At 41.8% G+C, this 18,912-nt stretch overlaps 2 protein-coding genes across 2 annotated transcripts; both read right to left on the bottom strand.

The window, feature by feature from the left end:
• Positions 1 to 1,775: 1,775 nt before the first annotated feature.
• On the bottom strand, positions 1,776 to 8,860 carry glra4b (glycine receptor, alpha 4b; the record flags this gene model as incomplete). Its single annotated transcript, XM_079283979.1, has 10 exons — positions 1,776 to 2,039; positions 2,141 to 2,236; positions 2,785 to 2,943; positions 4,445 to 4,659; positions 4,759 to 4,896; positions 4,986 to 5,068; positions 6,060 to 6,283; positions 7,268 to 7,335; positions 8,053 to 8,180; positions 8,802 to 8,860. The coding sequence occupies 10 exons, from the start codon at positions 8,858 to 8,860 to the stop codon at positions 1,776 to 1,778; spliced, it is 1,434 nt and encodes a 477-aa protein (XP_079140105.1).
• Positions 8,861 to 10,009: 1,149 nt separating this feature from the next.
• aifm1 (apoptosis inducing factor mitochondrion associated 1) lies at positions 10,010 to 18,753 on the bottom strand. Its single transcript, XM_079283949.1, has 20 exons — positions 18,514 to 18,753; positions 17,054 to 17,184; positions 16,844 to 16,964; positions 16,713 to 16,736; positions 16,266 to 16,379; positions 15,349 to 15,420; positions 15,188 to 15,259; positions 14,703 to 14,821; positions 14,464 to 14,594; positions 14,132 to 14,222; positions 13,878 to 13,962; positions 13,721 to 13,797; positions 13,133 to 13,241; positions 12,927 to 13,034; positions 12,720 to 12,808; positions 12,497 to 12,637; positions 11,846 to 11,988; positions 10,855 to 10,979; positions 10,564 to 10,754; positions 10,010 to 10,469 (listed from the first exon to the last, which is right to left on the bottom strand). Exons 1-20 carry the CDS (start codon positions 18,599 to 18,601, stop codon positions 10,398 to 10,400), a joined length of 2,103 nt encoding a protein of 700 aa, XP_079140075.1. The 5' UTR covers positions 18,602 to 18,753; the 3' UTR covers positions 10,010 to 10,397.
• Positions 18,754 to 18,912: the final 159 nt, after the last annotated feature.

Raw genomic sequence — 18,912 nt, 5'->3', positions numbered from 1 at the left:
AAGACATGATTTAAAAATAGAAACGTATTGAAATGTACAATAAAATATAAAAATATTGTACAGGTAATTCATTTAGCAGGTGCTGTATAAGATTCATAGTTGAGACTGGTGAAGATGAGCTTAATGTAACAGAATAAACTAGTAAGATAAAGATTTATTTAGAATTTTTCAAGACAAAATGTGATGTTATGTGAAACATTCTTTGTAATTAAATATGTACTATATCCCCTTCAACAACAATATAAAGTTCACAATCTTTAGTAAAAAACCTTTTAACTTAGCCTTGATGTCCGCAAATACCTTAACGGTCCAATATTAAGGATACTGTAATAATTTCCTCACTATTTATCAATTTATGTTTCACACAGACACAGAAGTGCTGATGTATGCACTGCAGCTCCTACTGTGTATATGCATGTGCCAGCAAATAAAATATGACTATGACCGCTTCATTTTATAACATGATTTATATTTTAAATGAATGTTTCTAGAGATGGTCCCAGTCTACAGACATGCGTACAAATAAATATTTAAGTTGCAATATGTTAAAAACCCATACCTTTGATTTAGATCCGGGCATGCTGTTAGAGAGGAAAACATGTTTTCTCATATTATATAGAGGGATACAATGAGATTTAAAAACGGTCATAAATAACAAAGGTCACACTATGATGCAGTCAGTATTTGAAATTGAAGCATTTCTTTATTTTATATTGACCCAACAAACAATTTTGGGGATACATTTGTTTCTAGAAACAAAACAAAAAAATACAGAGAAAATGTATTCTGTGTGTGTAACTTAGTTGTTAAACCTTGTTAAACATCAATTCCACACCCATTGTGCCGGCCTCAGCAGAACTTAGTACAAGTTGAACAATATGTTTTGATAACTGTTCTATTGTACCCGTTACAATATAGATATCTGGTCAAATGCAGGTTTGAAACTGAAGACTTGAAATTGAGATAGATTTGGTTGATGACTGATAAAAAAGATGTACTACATTTGGCTGTGCGTGTGTGCAATGCCATTATATCACATATCTAATAATAACAAAAGTCACATCTAAATATCTATGGATAATGTATCTTTTCACTTCTTCAAATATCACATTTAAATTTAGGAAACAGCTTTTTCCAGTCCTTATTACAGATAGGCTTCCTATTGGAGGGTTTGAAATGTGAACTGTTAAAATGTGTTGGATGAAATAGTTATGTTATGAAAACAATTGCATTCAAGCTGAGATTTCTGTGGCCTCCAGAGAAACAAAATGTGTTTTAGCCGGTAAGGAATCAGTGAATAACACGGCGGAGTTGCTACTGTTGCAAGTTGTAATCCCTGATCGAGGTCATTTATGCTCTCTACCTGTGGCTCTGGACACTGTTGACCATGGCACAAATACAATTAAATGAAAAATGTAGGCCTGGTGAGGATCTCCAACAATGAAGCTACAATAACTGCACATACAGACATTTCTTCCTAAAAAAAAAAGTGAGCTGATATACAGATGCTGACTGCACACATACTGTACAATGAGGTGGAATGCATAAAGCACCAGTTCTGAGAAAAAGTGCATTTCTTTGGAAGGATTCAAAAATGAAAAGAAAGTGATGGACTCTTCGATGTCATGGGAATGTCCCAATGGCACTTGACATGCAGTCACAGCGCATCTTGCATGGCACAGCATGAGGACTCTCAGCCTTTGAAATGTTTTAATGAAGAGAGCATTAATTAATAGGTATCCATATCCAGTGTCTGTACAGCCCTCGTTGTATTGTCACAGCGCGGCTAGAAGGTCTTCATGTCGTAGAACTTTGTAGGTAAGCCAGTAGAGAACATTGAACATGAGGAAACTCATGGGGAAAAGAGCTCGGGCGATGGTATCAATCCTTTTTGCCCGATCCACAAAGCGCTTGCGGATGTCATAGAAACCCAAACCAGGCGGTAAATCGGCAAAGACCGGTGCATCCATTTCCGGTGCACCTCCTGCTGACATTCCAAGTCCAAAACTCAGGAAGAGTAAACCCTGCAGCTCCTCCTCCTGGAAGGAACATACAGCACAGCATCACAATCTGCTCTCAAAAGAGAACCACGCAGCTTTACTGACACCGGTGTTAAACAGAACAAGGCGACAGTACGTACCCGGGCACAGGCAGTGCACTGCTGGGCTGTGTTGCCATGAGGAGCAATGTTTCCAGACATGTTTTTTCCTTTCACCTTGCTGTCACCGCTTCCCTGCTGATGGAGAAAGCACAACACATCAAACAGACTGCATCACAACCCTGACAAAAGTCCTGTGCGATGCATGTGTGTTTCAGATCTTCATCAGCAAGCAATCATCATCTCATCATCAAATGAATACAAGTCTGAAATGAATTTGAAATGAGACAAATTTCAGTGGCACTGCATAATCCCAAACTAATAAATAAATACATATATAAGGATTCAAGCACATGTTTTTTTGTATTGTGTTATAAATGTTGCAAGGTATTAATAAATCATGGAGCTGATGTCACAACGCTTCATTTAAGAAATACTTTATATTCAAAGCTAGTTTGGCCGACTTTTCTTCCCTTGTTTTTCTCTCCACATGTGAGGCAGCAAGACGTTGAGAACAGTAGAACAAGATGATGGCTTGCATTTGTTACAGGTCAGTGCTGTTCTGCATTCCCCGGCTGGAGTGCAACACACACACACAGCTGAGTTGCGGTGCTCGTGCATTGCTGGGATCCAGGGAATAGCAGGTGACAGTCGCCCGAGGGGCCGAGTGGGTTGGTTGCACTCACGGTTCTCTGCCGCTGTTGCTCTTTGAGCTTCTTCCTCAGTCTGAAGAACTCCTTGCGCTGCCGTGAAACAAAATTAACGGCTGCATACTCCAGCAGTGCAGCAAACACGAAAAGAAGACACACGGCCATCCAGATGTCTATGGCTTTCACGTAGGACACCTGTGACACAGTGAGAATGAAATCAGTGAAACCACTCGGTTAACATTGGCGTTCATGCCATGTTAGGCAGTGACATGACAGACATGGAATTAAAAACTCGGCGTCAACAGCAACACATGAAGTTTTACTTGATTTAACAACTGCATTGAACAAAACCACACTGTATATACAAGGTATGTCTAAAAAGGAAGGCCTAGTATGAAATGTCAGTACAAATTGGAAAAAAAGTCATAGTATATTATGTTTTTATAATGCAATAAAGTCATAGTACAGTATGCTGTAAAAAGTAAACAAATATCATAGTATGTCCCAAAAGGTATGCCGTAAACAGTCATGAAAAGGTCATAGTATGGTATGTCCATGTTTTAGTATCCAATGTCAGAAAAAAAGTCATAGCTGTTAAAAGGTCATTAAAAATGCACAGTATAGCACGCCCTAAAGAGGTAATAAAGAGTGTGTTATGATTAAGTAATACAAAAAATATATTATAGTATGCCATAAAAAATGTCATAGTGTGGAATGTGGTTAAAATGTCACTAAAAAGCCAATGTATAGTATGCCATCAAAAGAAGTATTTAAGTATTTCGTAAGGAGTCATGAGGGTCAAAGTGCAGTAAGCCATGGAAAAAAAGGTAATATTACAGTCTGTCAAAAATGTTGTAGAAATGTCTTAAAAGTCATAAAAAATGTCATAGTATAGTGCGTTGGAAAAATGTCGTAAAAAATTCATAGTAAAGTACAAATGTCATCATAATTCATAGTACTGTACTGTATGTCGTGAAAATGTGAGAAAAAGTCATAGTAGAGTCAGCTAGAAAAGAATCATAGTACAGTGTGTCCTAGAAGAAACCCATAGTATGTCGTAAAATCTATAGTATAGTATTTGTTACATAAGTCATATCATGTCACAAACGTCTTGAAAGACAAAAGTATAGTATGTTAAAAAAGTGTGTTGAAAAAGTCATAGTGTAGTTTGTCGAAAAGTCATAAAAAAGTATAGTATGTCGAAAAAAGTACAAAAAAGTCATAGTATAGTTTGTCGAAAAGTCATAAAAAAGTCATAGTATAGTTTGTCGAAAAGTCATAAAAAAGTATAGTATGTCGAAAAAAGTACAAAAAAGTCATAGTATAGTTTGTCGAAAAGTCATAAAAAAGTATAGTATGTCGAAAAAAGTAAAAGAGGTCGTTTCATCTCACACCACTGGTGAGACATTGGTTGAGCTACCTCGCTAGGTGCCTAAGGTTGCCTACCCGTGGTATAGTATGTTGTAAATAACATCATAAAAAAGTCACGGCAGAACAGCATAGTTTGACAAAAAGTATACTGTACAGACCATCTAGTGATGGGATCACACATGCCTCAATGCCAGATTGGGCCAGGGGCACAAAGAGGCGCATTTTCTCAGAGCACACCCATCTTGGAACTCAAACTCATTGTTGTGGCCGGTAAGAGTGACTGACTTGTATGTCGTACTGTAAAGTGTCACAACCCGTGACTTACCTTTGGCAGGGAGGCCCTGGAGCCAGAGCTCTGTGTCGTCATGGTGAGCACCGTGGTGATCCCCAGTCCCACTCTGGCCGGAGCCGCGTCCATGTTGATCCAGAACGACACCCAGGACAGGATGACGGTGAGCAGGCTCGGTATGTACATCTGGATCAGGTAGTAGCCCATTTGACGCTCCAGGTAGAATTTGACCTCAATGCAGGTGAATTTACCTATAACCACAGCAGGAGATACGGATGCAAACTGACAGTCTTATTCGAAGTTTATTGACAGTATCTATCAAGGATGTTGCTTGGCAGGTCGTCGTGTACCTGTGTTGTAGTGCTTGGTGCAGTAGCCGAGGCCTTTCTCCTCTTTCAGCACAAACTGAGGGAGCGTCAGATCATCGGCCACCTGCACTGCTCCCACATCCAGCCATTCAAAAATGAGATCATTCATGGTGTAGCCAACTAGAAGAGAGAGACAGAGAGGAGGTGTACTGGATGAGAACAACATCTATTTGTAGTGTTTTCAAGCCTGCCTTCAAAGATGAACTCACAGCTTTCGAGCTGCATTGTACACTTCTGGCTGTCCATGGGGAAGTTTTTCAGATCCATGGGACAGGAAAGGGTAAGCGTCAGCCTGGAACACAGAGACAGCAACAGCATAAAGGAATGGGGTGTTTAATGACAAAGTGATACCCTCACACACCAACTCATGAGTGGAGAAACCTACAGCACCGTCTCCTGCTTATGTGTCACTGAACCCCATCGAGCAGCTCTACATATCGGACAAAAAAATCCAATTGGTTTTTTGTAACCAGCGTGATGCTAACTTCCAGATTGTCCAGCAAAAAATACGTCATCCCTGCATCACTCTACTCTGAGAGTTGCTGACACTGCTTTTATTTTTGTTGAAACATAATGTCTTTCGCTGCTCATTTTGAAGGACCCCTCTTCTCTTTATTCCAGCAAGGACAAAGTTAAGAATCTCACACAAATGAGAAATACTGCTGATGCAAATTATCTTGATTCAGTGTCATCCACTAGATATAGTGGCTAGCTATCTGTGCGTAAGTGAATGAGGGCATACATCTTTTTTTGTTGTTGTTGTTGTTTCTAACTTTAGGACCCTGTTTTTTTTTTTAAATAATTGTGTTGGTTGCCAGCTGTAACTTGACACTTCCAGTGTGATCCCCTTAGTTTTAGGCGGTTACGTTTAAGGTTCCGTGACCAGAGAAGCAACCGATCATTTAGTTCATGCTTAACATATTTGCTAATACGGCTTCATACATTGCTTCATCTTGCTGATATTGTAATGAAAACCATTACGCTACAATCCCCCCCCCCCCCCTGCTTTAGTGCCACACTGCTGACCTGATTCTGTCTTAGCCTGCAGTTATTATTTTCAGTGGGTGTTGGACATTACAGTGACAACTGAACTGAACTGGAGTGAAACAAACATGCTGCAGGACCATATACTCAGAGGTTAAGACGACAACTCATAGAGCTAGAAGTTCATGTTCAGTTAGCAACGTGACAAACCATGGAACTGGATTTGTAGTGTCTGATAGAGGTACATCTTGGTGCATTATTTAGCAAAATTAGCACTTTAAAAAAACAAAACAGATCACCTGATGCTGTAGAGGACATTTCCATTCTGGAATATACGAAGCAGTTTGTTGTCTGTTGTAACCTCGTGAAAGCTTGCTCCCTTTTCATTGGCAAAGAACAGGTCAGGTTTCCAAATGGAGTCCAACATAGAGGGGTCCAGGTCCAGAGAGTCATCCGGGTACTCTTTATATGCCAGTCGAGGGTCATTCCACTGCTGTCGCAGAAATACATTGAGCCGGTAGTCCTAAAGTTTGGAGTTAAGTCGTAATTGGAAGTTAGAATCGTTATAAATGACCGAAACGAAATATATAGCCACAAGTGGCAATTGTGCCATGGTAGATATCACAATGAGATGTTAGAAGTACGGTGGTCCTGAGAGAGCTCAACGCACTGCCAATGAACAAACCACAAGCGACTGGACAAGGTGTCCTTTCCAGAAAGCTTGAGATGGCCCAAGATCACCTAAACAGCAATAAATGACATCGCAAGAGACGCATGAACCCGCAGCGTGTCTCAGCAGGCGAGCAGCCCCGTGCAAAGCACAGGAACTCTGTGTGACCAAAGACAAATAAATAAATAAACACTGACAAAGAGACTTGAGTGCTCATAACCTGAATGACAGAAAGCTCCACTTACAATGTCATCACTTAAGATGCGATGGCTCTCCCTAGAGGTATTTTCAGAAAGAAAACATGTCCAACCCTAAATACTTACCATGGGGCCGCATAAATGAAGGATTTCCCTTATTTAACTGAGACCGAGAGATTAGGAAATCATAGCTGATATTATGTAATGAACTTACAAGATGGTGTTTGCAGTCATCAATTCGTCATAATCTAACAACAGTATGTTTGGGCATCATGAGTGGTGCTTCCAGACAGAGAGAGAAGCGTCAAAAACACTTCCACTGATTGACCACCAAAGGGTCCGACACGTCCGATAAATGTGTTTACTTTTACTTTTTACTTTCTTTTTACTACCACTACATTTATTTGACAGCTTTAGTTAGTAGTTACTTTCCAGATTCGTATTATTGCTGATTGTATTATTACAAAATGTAATCAACAAATACATGATACATGATTGTGAATGGAGCTACCCAGCCAGCAGTATATAAGGTAGTTTAAATCAGCCATATCTTTCTATCTGCTGCTAAGTGATGTTTACGCATTAGACAGTCAAAGACACCCAACAACCAGATGTTAAATGCAGATGTTCACATTCTTACCATAGTTGTTTCAGTGATGGATCCGAAGCTGTTGATGAAGATGTTGCAGGTGACATTGACGGGAGGACCTGGCAGAACACACACATAGTCACAGTGGATTCTATGTTATCTGAGGGGATCACATGACGTATTGAAGCAAAGAGCAGAAACAAAATGACATCTGCTTGCCCTCTTCGTAACGTGCCACGCTCTGTCCTGATAAACCGACGTATTAAAGATGACCAGCATGTGTTTGAGTTCTCATTTCCAGTACGTTGTCATCAGTATCGTCCATCTGTCGACCACCGGAACTTTAAATATTTCAGGGTTTCCTGAGAGGCAATCATTTATTGATTCTCCTTTAGTTATATTAGTGTATTTAAAGATAATCACACCTGATTTACCTAGCATGCACTGACAAAGATGTTGAGCAAGAATGAAATATGGAATGCGACCCCAGAGACTGAGGGAGGAATATGTGACGGAGAGAGTCTGCTGGCTTCACTCAGAACAAGATTGGACTGAAATGGGCCTGTGGGGTAAGTGCACATTTCTGACAAATATGAAAGAGAAGTCCGTGTATAAACATCATCACCTACGGCTGTGGGTCGGCATAAAAAACGGGAACAATGCATGACAAAAAGGCTCGTGTGTGAAAACAACATAGCCTGCAGGACCTCTTATTCTGACCCATCTGTGAATGATTTGTGCTCCTTCACTGCCCAAATTGGTATGCAAATCACACTTTCCCCACTCCCGTCCTGACCGAGGAGATCCTCCCACTGCACACCACAGTGTGTGTTTACCTTTGAAGTTTGGTCTGATGCGAGCGTCATAGCCAGATGTGCGTCCCATCAGCTTGTCCAGAAAGTCAGATGGAGAGGGGGGGTCAGCTGCCCTGCTGGGGAGCTTCGTCTCCTTACAGAGCACAGACCTGCCAGGTGACAGGACAGTCTACACCGGATGCACTGATATTCTCTTCATGCAATATTTAAAACCTCCAATTCCTCTTCAGGAAAGCGTTGATGTCGTTTGTACTAAAGGTTTACAATAACTATCGTTTTAGCTGGAAAGGTGTTTTACTGGTTGGCAACACAGTTTGTAATTTAAAAGGCGACATAGACAGTATACTTAACAGGATTCAGATTAAATGTATTGGTATTTAACATTTTTATCCAAAGACACAGTTCAAATTATCCAGGAAATGACTTTGGTACACATCTTATTACCTTAAATCAAACACGTTTCTTTTCTTCTGTTGAGTCGATCCTGCATCTTACATTAATGCACACTTTCACTGAATTGGTTGAATTCAATTATAGATGAAACATATTTAATGCATCCAATTCCAAGAGAACAGTCACGCTGATGTGCCCCTTGGTCAAAGAACCACAGAGATCATCGAATGTCTTACATTATAAATGTAAAATCTTTTTAAATAAAAAAAAATTACATTTTCAAACAAACATGCATTTACAATACATTACAATGGCCAACCAAACAGCAAATTACAGATTTCTCCAACAAATAGTACAAACTTGAAATAGTCTCGTACCTGCCTTGAAGAAACATGACAGATGACGTCCACAGCATACACGCGATGTGGAATAGCATTCTTAGTTAGTAGAAAAAGAAAGAAGTGAAAAGAAAAGCAGAGATGCAGGAAACTTGTTGTTGCTCCTCCAGCCAGGCTCCGTCTTGTGGACTCAGCGGAGCCTCTCCCCCTCTCTGTAAGTGTAAAATACAGGAAGCTGCTGTATAATTCAAAATGCCTGTTTGTGTGGACGACTTCAAGCTTCATCTCTTTTTTATGGCCATATGCATGTTCAAAGAATTACTGCAAGAATTTAAAGAGACACGACCGTTTCCAAAGCAGAGTGGCCCACACTGCTCTTCCTCATGGCATCAGATTAGCAGTGATATTTACTTTCTGCTGAAAATAGAAATATTAAAATAAATATGTTAAGACAAAACAATATATATATTCTGAAATAAGGCATCATGTTTTCAAATCCATTAAGAATTTCAACCACTCTTTCACTGCCGGTAAAGATTTTTTGTGTCGAATTACTTCATCTTCAAAATCGCCAAGTAAATTCAAATATAAATGTGGAAGCTCATGTTTATTCCTCCACACAGAGCGGGGAGGCGGTTCAGCCATTTACCCATGCAAAATTGATGTCAAAGAAAGCGATGGGACGTTATGGCCGCACGTGTTCTGCCTCACTCGGGGAAAAAAGGCCGTGCCACACATCGCTCTGGAGCCCAGTGTCAAGCAGGATAAGAAATGTGTGAGGCTACAGAACATGAATGCAAGCCTAACAAGAAGCCCACAGCAGAAGAAGAAAAAAACCCACATTGCTTCTGCATGCTTGAACATTTTTACCTCCGGACAGGATTAAGTAGGCCAAGCTTCATTTTAATGTTGTTCTTGTTGGAGTGCACATTGACTCTGCTTAATTCGATCGTGTACACACTGTGAAGTGTACTTGTCAGATGCCCTTTATACAAGCCTGCCTGTGCACAGTGCTTTTAGCTGAGGTTAGACCTGTAACATACCTCATTTAAAAAAAAAGGTCCAACGACTGTAGGTCGCATGTATGACCGAAGCAGTGCACGGTGACTAAAAGGCTTCAGGAGCGATGAGCTCAACCACACAGACTTTAACAAACATCACAGCTCAGAATGCAGGTCAAGATACATGTCGTCGTCATAATCAGTGGTAATATCTGGGAGCAAAAATGATAATAATTGGATCACTCCCACTTTTAAAAATAGCCTTTATTGCAGCTTCTCTCACGACAAGCTGCTCTGATCACACAGAGGAAAACAATAATCCACACTCAGCATGTTTTTCAGCCTGGTGTGGACAAGCAGAAGGACGATCACATCTGGACGATGATGTTCATAAGCATGAGCAAAACGGTTGGTGGAAAATTAGACAAGTTTTCCTAGATAGACAAAAAAAAAAAAAGAAGCAAACGAAACAGGTGCAGCAGATACAAATTCCAAATATGAAAAATGTCTCAGACATCATTTACATGAATCCTGTTTTGTGTGTATGATCAGTCGCGTCTTAAAGACAGAGGCTGCCAGAGTTCAGTCCTCACATGAAGCGCCGCTCTCACAATAAGTGCCGGCCGCCACCGTCTTAATCGTCATGAATGTTGAACAGTTTGGCCACTTCATTCAGATCTGCGTGTTCCTCTCCATCCTTGATAATCTACCAAAAAAAAAAAAAAACATTTACAATAACCAAATCTATATTTGACATCCTTACTTTGAAACAAACTCTTTTTCCATACGGAGTCACATACCTTCCTCGCGATGGGCATCCTGTTGAACACGTTCCACAGGATGATGCCCACCACCACTTTGTCCCTCAGGTAGAAGACGACTCCTTTTCCGAACTCGTCTTTCTGCTGCACCATGGCGGGAGCAGAGGTCGAAGAGGCCACTGCGCTGGTAGCCGTGTCCTCGGTTTCACTTTCTGACCGGATCCCAGTTCCTGCAATATAAATGGAACACAGAAGACTAAATCTGAGCCTCGGTCCTCTGATTCGCCGGTTATTTTTTGCTTTATAGGATAAAAAGAATGTCATTAGTACCTGACTTCTCCGTAGCAGCTCTGGGTGTATCCTTGACTGTGGCTTTGGCAAACACTCCTACTGTCGGTAGGCTGCTGTCAACAATCCCAATAGCCTCGTAGCCGACATCAGGTCCCAGGTCACTCCTGTGAGACACCGTGAGATTAGAAAGCATGTTGAGGGAATAATTAGATTCAAAGCTCTCAGAGCAAGAAGCATTCTTTCTCCACTGATTTCTGTAGTATTAGCTTAACACGGTTTGTTTGGTATTGCGTGTCACACTGGGACAAGTCTTGTTCTGAAATCACGCGTCGCATCAACATTATGTCAGAATCAGCTCAGTATTCAGCCATGACACTGGAAATCAGTCTGCTGTGTGTGTACTTCCGTTAGCCGGTTTCCCCATAGAGTTTCTGACCGCAGAGACGCGGCGAGGCACTCAGCTGTGTTTTCACTTGCGGCCCCTACCGGCCCGTGGCTGGTTAAGGGTAGTTAGTGACGAGTCAGCAGGCGGTCAATATCAGTATAAAACCGCCAATAACGGGTCCTTGAGCATGATGCGGCCATAACTGGCCACCCATAACATCATGCTGCAGCAGAATGCAAGATTGGTCGTGGAAAAACACAGAGATGCAAATGTATGACGGACTTGAAGAACGCAGCCCTCTGCTGGAAACTCCTTCCCTAATGTCCTCTAAAGGCAGTTTAAATATTTTAGAACTTCATGGTATTCAAGACTACAACTCAATCATGCATGTACCTCTGTATTCTAAAAGGATTCAATCTGAGTCATTTTGCAGGATTGTACGTGCTGCCCCAGTGCCCACTTATTTAAATGTAGCCGATGAATGTGGACCTGTGCGATCAACAATTCAGACTGTCCTTCACTTTCACAAATAATTTCCCTTCATTTCCACTTCAAGCTGGCTCAATGGCTTGCAGCAACGGTTTGAATTTGTGACGAATGGAAACCTTGAATTAGCATCACAAGCAGGAAACAGGAAGTACCCACCAGAACATGGACTGATGCCAGTAGGGTTTGTTGGCTCCCGTCATGTTCTCTCCCGCTAGCCTTCCGCTCACGACGGCGTGATCGTGGTGCTCCACTCGTCTGCGGCCCAGTCGGATGTCATAGAAACACGCAGCATCTCCTGCCTGGATCCACACAGAAGGGATCGAGGATGGATGAGCATGTCTGACTACACTACGCCATATTACAAGTCCACAGGTGCATTGCTTCTAGACCAGGACCCGAGTTCACCTTAAGGGGGCACTAGAATAAAAGATATGACTGAAAGAACAAGCTTTCATAAACATACATTTATGAAAGCTCGTATGTGGCTCACCTCGACCAGTCAACATTGTAATACTTTTTTAATCAACTCATTAAAAGTTGGCTGCCATGTTTACATGAATATAAGTTGGTCCTATTGGAATAACAAGGGGGAGTCACATCACCAAGAACCATCGACTCAATGACAGTTAACTTACTTCAAAAGGACACAAAATTGCTGCGACAACTACGTAGTCACAACTTTCTCTGAATTAAGAACATATGCACTTTCATTTCCAAAGCCAGTAAACATCAGTCACTGTTTCAGCACGGCATGAACCTGTTGACTGTTGTTGGAACATTTCCACTACCTCATGGACATGAACTTACCACCCAAATATTGGATCTGGCTTGCAGCTCTGCATTGACTCGAAAGCCACCAAAGTCAGAGTCCACCTCCAGACCTGCTGACTTGGCGAGGTCGACATTGGGCTCCAGGCCGACAGCTGCAACAATGTGGTCCGTTTTCACCTACGAGGTGGAAGCACAAGATGCATCAATAACTAACGAGTCATTTCCTGAATCACACTTGAGAAAATGAACGTGGACCTACCAATCGGCCGTCCTTCAGTTGGATTTCTAATTTATCATCCTTGCACACCACAGATTTCACCAGCGCTTCAGGGATAACTTTCACACCCTCTGGAAGACAAAACGAAGAATATTTAATAAAACGAAGTGAAATGAGATTTTAACAAAAAACTCTTTCGAGGGATGTTCAGCTAGATATGAAAGTTCAGACGTGTTAGAGCTCATTAACCTCTCTTGACTTTTTCTGTCGTCCAGTTGCTCAGATACTCGGGCAACACTTTCCCCATGTTGCCCTTCTCAGGGAACATCTGTATCACCTCCAGGTCACACTCAGTTGCTGGAAAAAAAAAAAGAAAAGGTGAAAGAGGCTGAGCATTATTCTGTTAAACTAGTATCATCTATTCTTCATTTTCTCATCTGGTCCAGTAGTCTTACATCTCCTGCCGAGAGCACAGGCCAGCTCGCTGCCCAGGAAGCCGCCCCCAATGATGGTGATGGACTTGACGTTTCTGGAGACCTTATCTAAGGATTTGAAGTCCTCGACCTGTGGAGGGAAACAACATTTAAATCAAATTGACTCTCTTTTTGTTAAGGTAGTGATATGTCACACATTGAAATGAGTGTGGTAACAATGAAGGGATTGTGATGAATGAATCATCAGGACAGCGGACCAACAAAAAAACATTGCACACATTTAATGCCATTGAAGTTACTGAGCAAAGTATCTTCATTTCATGTTGTTTTTATGATTTTAGCATAAAAAGGTAAACTGCATTGTTTGAGACAAAGCTTTGTAATTATGACCTATTGGTGGGATGAACATTCAGATAGCTTTTTTGTTTGTTTAACTCCTCTAAACAACTTTTTCAGAGTCAAACATATTGTCACCTAAATATCTCTATAATGTCACACCTTTACTCTTCCAGCCAAAGTGTGTAACTTATTTTTTTAGGGCTTTGTACGAACAGCCAGAAATTCCAAAACATAAAGAAGGCCATCGCCCCCTTGTGGCTAAACACTGACCTTGCGGAACAGCGTGGTCTTCTTCATCACCTCCTCTCCGGCTCTTTCAATGACCTGTAGATTTCTTGGCGCACCACCTGAAAGCAAACCGTTCAAAATCAGCTTCCAGCCGAGTTTAAACCACACACGGCAACACATGCATCTGAAAGAGGCTTACCCGTAGCAATCAAACACTTGTCGTAGGAAATCTCAGTGTCATCGTCCAGCTGTACTTTGTTTCCCCTCACATCCATGTGAACCACCTAAAACGGATGAAATCATGTACAGTTGTCAAACATCTCAATACAGTCAAAAAGTACATTTACATCAGCCAATGGGATTCCTCACTTCTGGTATATGAATACTATTAATATTACTATTGTTTACAGTACATAATCAGGACATCTGCACATTGTGGCGTCTAAAACCAACCTTTCTGCCGAAGAGAAGTGCCACTCCACCGTTTTCTGCACCATCCAATTCTTCTGCATTAATGTAGAATGATGGCGGCTGGAAGTAGATACTGACGAATGAACACAAAAGTATTACAAATCTTTCAACATTTTTCTTACAAAAAGAAAACCAGCAACAGAATCATTTTGCAATGAAGCAAATAAAGAGATGTCACAGGACAACTGTCTAACTCAATGTAACGACCACTTATCCTAGCAGAGAGACAACTGTGGAGACACATTGTAAGAAAGGCACCGAGAGACAGAAAGAGTTGAATAAACCAGAAGCACAGTACATGAAGCTAAACACACCTCCTTTCCTTTCCATTCCACTGTTTGAAGCGCAGCGTTTGCGTCACACTGGGATCATCAGAGAACCACAGTTCCTTAGAAAGAGGCGGTCTCATGTATGGAGGGACTGACTCGTCAGTCACAATCAACACCTGGTAGCAACAAGTCAAAGAAAGGCAGATGCAGTACGTGAGGACGACACACGGATGTAACAGAGAAAGTCGAGGTGCAGCAAGATGGATGATGCACTGAATGCTGACCTTGGCACCGGGGTCTCTGGCTCGAATGGACCGGGCCGCAGCGAAAGCGGCGGTGCCTCCACCGATAAGGAGGTAGGGCGTGTGTGAGGGGAGCTTGAGAGAGGCAGGTGAGGAGTCTCCTGGAGTTTGTATGAGAGAGCGACAGCAAGCCAGAGAGAGTGAGAGTAAAAGAGAGACGGAGAGAGAGAGAGGCAGAGAGGCAAAAGCAGGAGAAAGAGACAAAGTCAGTGCATGATCTTGGATGCTCATCAGTACCCATGACTCACACAAACACACCTGAAAGGAGGAAATGGAAAAAGAAATGACATCTTTCATGCGAGTGAGATTAACCATTATCATTACACGAACCCAAACAATGTGAAAAAGACATAAAGGCGGGAAAGCTGTAATGAGGAAAAAATGTTAAAATCATTAATAGGAAAAAAAAAAAAGGAGAAACGGTGTTTGAAATAAACGGGAAAATGGGAAAAAGTATCTGGTCTTACCACTCTCTGCCACGACCTCGGGCTGAGGCTCGGTTGGCTCTGCTGCGGGGCTTTCTGCTGCTGCTGTAGGTTCTGTTAGAACCGGAGCATTGACCAGTTATGACACATTAAACCCTCGGATGTGGTAAATGTACATCGCCATGCACGGACTGAGTGCTTACCACTCTCCACAACAGGTGCAGGGGCCGGCTCTGTGAGCTCAGCTGGGGACGGCTCAGAGGGGGCTGGTGGTTCTGGTAGTATCGTGGTAAAAGTTACAAGTTAACCTTGGAGGTGCACTACAATTGAAAGCACACTAAACACAAGAACACGTGGAAGCTGCCCAAATGATGTGTAACATCTGCAGAGACGTACATACTGCACACCATCTTAGAGCTGAGCGTAGTGTTGTGAACTCATTTTTACTCGAGCTTGTCTTATCACACTGATATTCACCAGGGACCGTTCTGTTTGAAGACTTCCTATGAAACAGCTGGGAAGACTTTGTGCATCTTAGTTTGGAGGTAAGAAATCAAATTCACTTCAAAGGGCAGCTTCCAGTTATGAACAATAATATAATATTAGTGGAAAATAAACATTTTGAGTGCTATGACAGGACAAAGTTTGTCAAACTCAGAGAAAACGTCAAAAACCATGCTCCGTTTATGTGCTGTTTGAGACCAAAATAAATCATTGAGAATTGCATATTTTATTGCCATTGCCATTTTTGTACTCTAAGGATGTTGATGCTGAAAATTCAGCCAAAAATATTTGACAGAACTTAAAGAGCACATACATAATCTGAAATGTAAACAAAAACCTTTGTCTGATTCAACACAGAATGACGCAGGTGTGTTTTGCATCCTGCTTTTTTTGCACTAACCCGAGTTTACCACTTGGTGTCACCATTTCTGACCCCTCACTTCTCTTTCAAGTACAGTGTGTGTGTACAAAGTGGGACAGTACACATAATTCCAGATAAAGTACACTTTGAAGTTATTTTTTCCTCTCACTTTTTGTTCACGTACACGGTTTATACAGGAGGCACATGTTGTGCATGCAGGTGTATAGAAAAGTATAGAAAATAAATGCAGACAACCTGGGGGGGGTTCAGTTGTTTCAACGGGGGCCAGTACTTCAGCATCGGGGCCCGGGGGACTCGGCTCTTCTGGTGAAGGTGCTGGTGCTGCTTGAGGTTCTGGCTCAGGGACGGCTGGTTCATCAATCAGAAAGAGAACAGGATTTAAAGCAATCTACCACTCATTTAAATACAGTTTAACCGTGCACAACAGAATAACCCTTAACTATGATTCAAAAACAAAAACCTTTCAGTCAACAGAGCAGCAAATACCTTACAGGCATTTGACCTCATGCAAGAACATTTTCATATCCTTATCTTAACATTCTCTTATGTTGTAGCTTATGGATAGCTCCTTGCTCACTGTGGTGAATATATCCCAGTTAAGTGTTCCTACCTGTTAACCTATTAACAGAGTTGGAGTTTGATCTACAAATATCTACTCAAAAGGAGACGGGAATCACTCACCCTCTGTCTCAGTGGCTTCCACAGCTAAAACAAAACAAAATACAAAACCACATCAGTGAAACTTTTAATTGATCGAAACTAAAAATACCGTGGCTGTGATAGAAATCTCTTTAGACTTGTAACCTGCTCACCGGGAGGCTCAAACTGGATGAGTGCAGCAGGTTGTTCTGTGGCTTGTTTAGTTGGTCGGGATGTGATTTCATCGATACGGTCCTGATATCTTTGGCTGTCTCCCTTGACAGTTAGGTACGTCTGTGAAAACAGAAAAGTGTGAACCACCTGCAACTAATTACTTCTGATTTTCAATACACGTGCTGTGTTGTTATGACGGACTGACTCACATAAACTCCACCGCCGACGCAGGTTGCTGCAACCAGAAGAACGTACAGCTGGTTTTCTCTGCCTCCCCCTGCAGGCCCTGTGGACATGTGAGCTGCAGGTACACATGTTGGTATGCTGCCACTGTTTAACCCTGAAAACAAAGACAAATAACAAACATTGGTCAAAATTGCACTCATTTCAGTCGAACACCCTTGATGTAGGTCACAAACGTAATCCAAAGGCAGGTCAGTCGCAGCTGCAGTACATCTCCACACCATGCATTACAATACACACACACACATGATTAATACACGGAACTGACACTTGTAGTTTTTTGCTAACATTTCTTATTCTTATGCTGGAGATGCACTTTGTTTATGTTGATCAGGTTTAGTTGCAGCTATCTGACCGACAATGCCACTTGATCAAATGATATATTCATTGTTCATAACATCTCACTTTGCTATATAGCTAGACGCCAACAACAATGAGGCCACATGTAACAAGCATGATGCTACATTTCCTTTCTATGGTAACTATAGCAGGTGTATGAAGGTGACAGCTACATTGCTAGCAGGGATTGTTAATTAAAGAAGAAGCCCCAGTTACACTTTCTAAAAGCATGAACTGTTTGTGTAAATGCTGCTGATATATTTACAGTGCATGCCTGCTGACAATGAAAACACGTCTTACTCCAAGATCTTAAATGCAAGAATATTATGCTGATGTCAAAGATAATATTACATCTCTACAAGTCAGCATAAGCTTGACATTCCCCAAAATGAAGTGTGGCACATTTTGCTGCCATGTCTGCTTGTCAATTGGGTAAATGAAAGAAAGGGCGCGCACACAATGCGAGTTGAGTTTTGAGACTTGAATCCACATTATGATCAACCTCTCTCGTGAACTGCATTACTGTAATAACTCCCCACCGCTTCCTTAAGTACACCAATCACAATGTACACTATGCAGAGGGACACAGTTGCACATACTGTACTTTCAATCTCAGGGTCACAGGACACTGAAAAATCCCCGTGATCCCAAATCTATTCCAGCCTATGTAACGTTAAGCAAGTCCGACGGGATAGAGACTATGGCGTAACACCATTAAAACCAGCACTGTATCAAAAACATGTGCGTCAGTGACACCCGTTTATTTCTCATTCACTAGCGTTGCTTTCCGTTCATGTTCAGGCGAGAGCTACAACCAGTGTCGTGCCTTACGGTCCGAGCTGACCTAACGTTAGTTATGGAGACGTCATTGACTTCTCTGCATGTTGCCAGTTCCTAGTTTGCGCAGTTAACGTTAGCTTTGAAACAGTCATACGAAGGTCATAATACCTATACTGGGCCATTAAAAGACACCCCGCGCAGTTTAACAAACTGTCGACATTGTGCTACAAGCAATGAGTGTTTCAATTGAGGCAAGCTAACAAGAATACGCAGAGTTACTCTGTCTTACGTAAGTTACTTAACTTACCTGCTCGTCTCACATTCTGCCGGCACACAGTTGAGGAGGATCTAGCTAGTGGTGCAAGCTTTTTCCATACAGTTCTACATTTCAGCATTGTGGCTCGACTCCGCTGTAACGGCTCCCAGTTAACTAGCCGACCGGTCGGACACGAACACTAGCTAGTTACCGTTAATTAAGTCCTACTGACAGACAGCAGCACCGCGTTACAAGCCAAGGCCACACGCAGGAGACAGGTCATACGTTTCAGGGGAGTCATGGGTAATTATAAAGACTCTTTGAACGTGTGGGAGTGATCACCCCTAGAAAACGAAGTAGCACCAACGGCATTGGAAGAAAGATGGCGTCGCTGATGATATCAGTGACACTGTTGACCATGACTTGGCATTGTTTTGTTGTTATTTTTGC

This window comes from Melanostigma gelatinosum (assembly GCF_949748355.1).
Source record: "Melanostigma gelatinosum genome assembly, chromosome: 14".
In the NCBI taxonomy this organism is placed as follows: domain Eukaryota; kingdom Metazoa; phylum Chordata; class Actinopteri; order Perciformes; family Zoarcidae; genus Melanostigma; species Melanostigma gelatinosum.
This window is presented reverse-complemented; position numbering and strand designations above follow the sequence as displayed.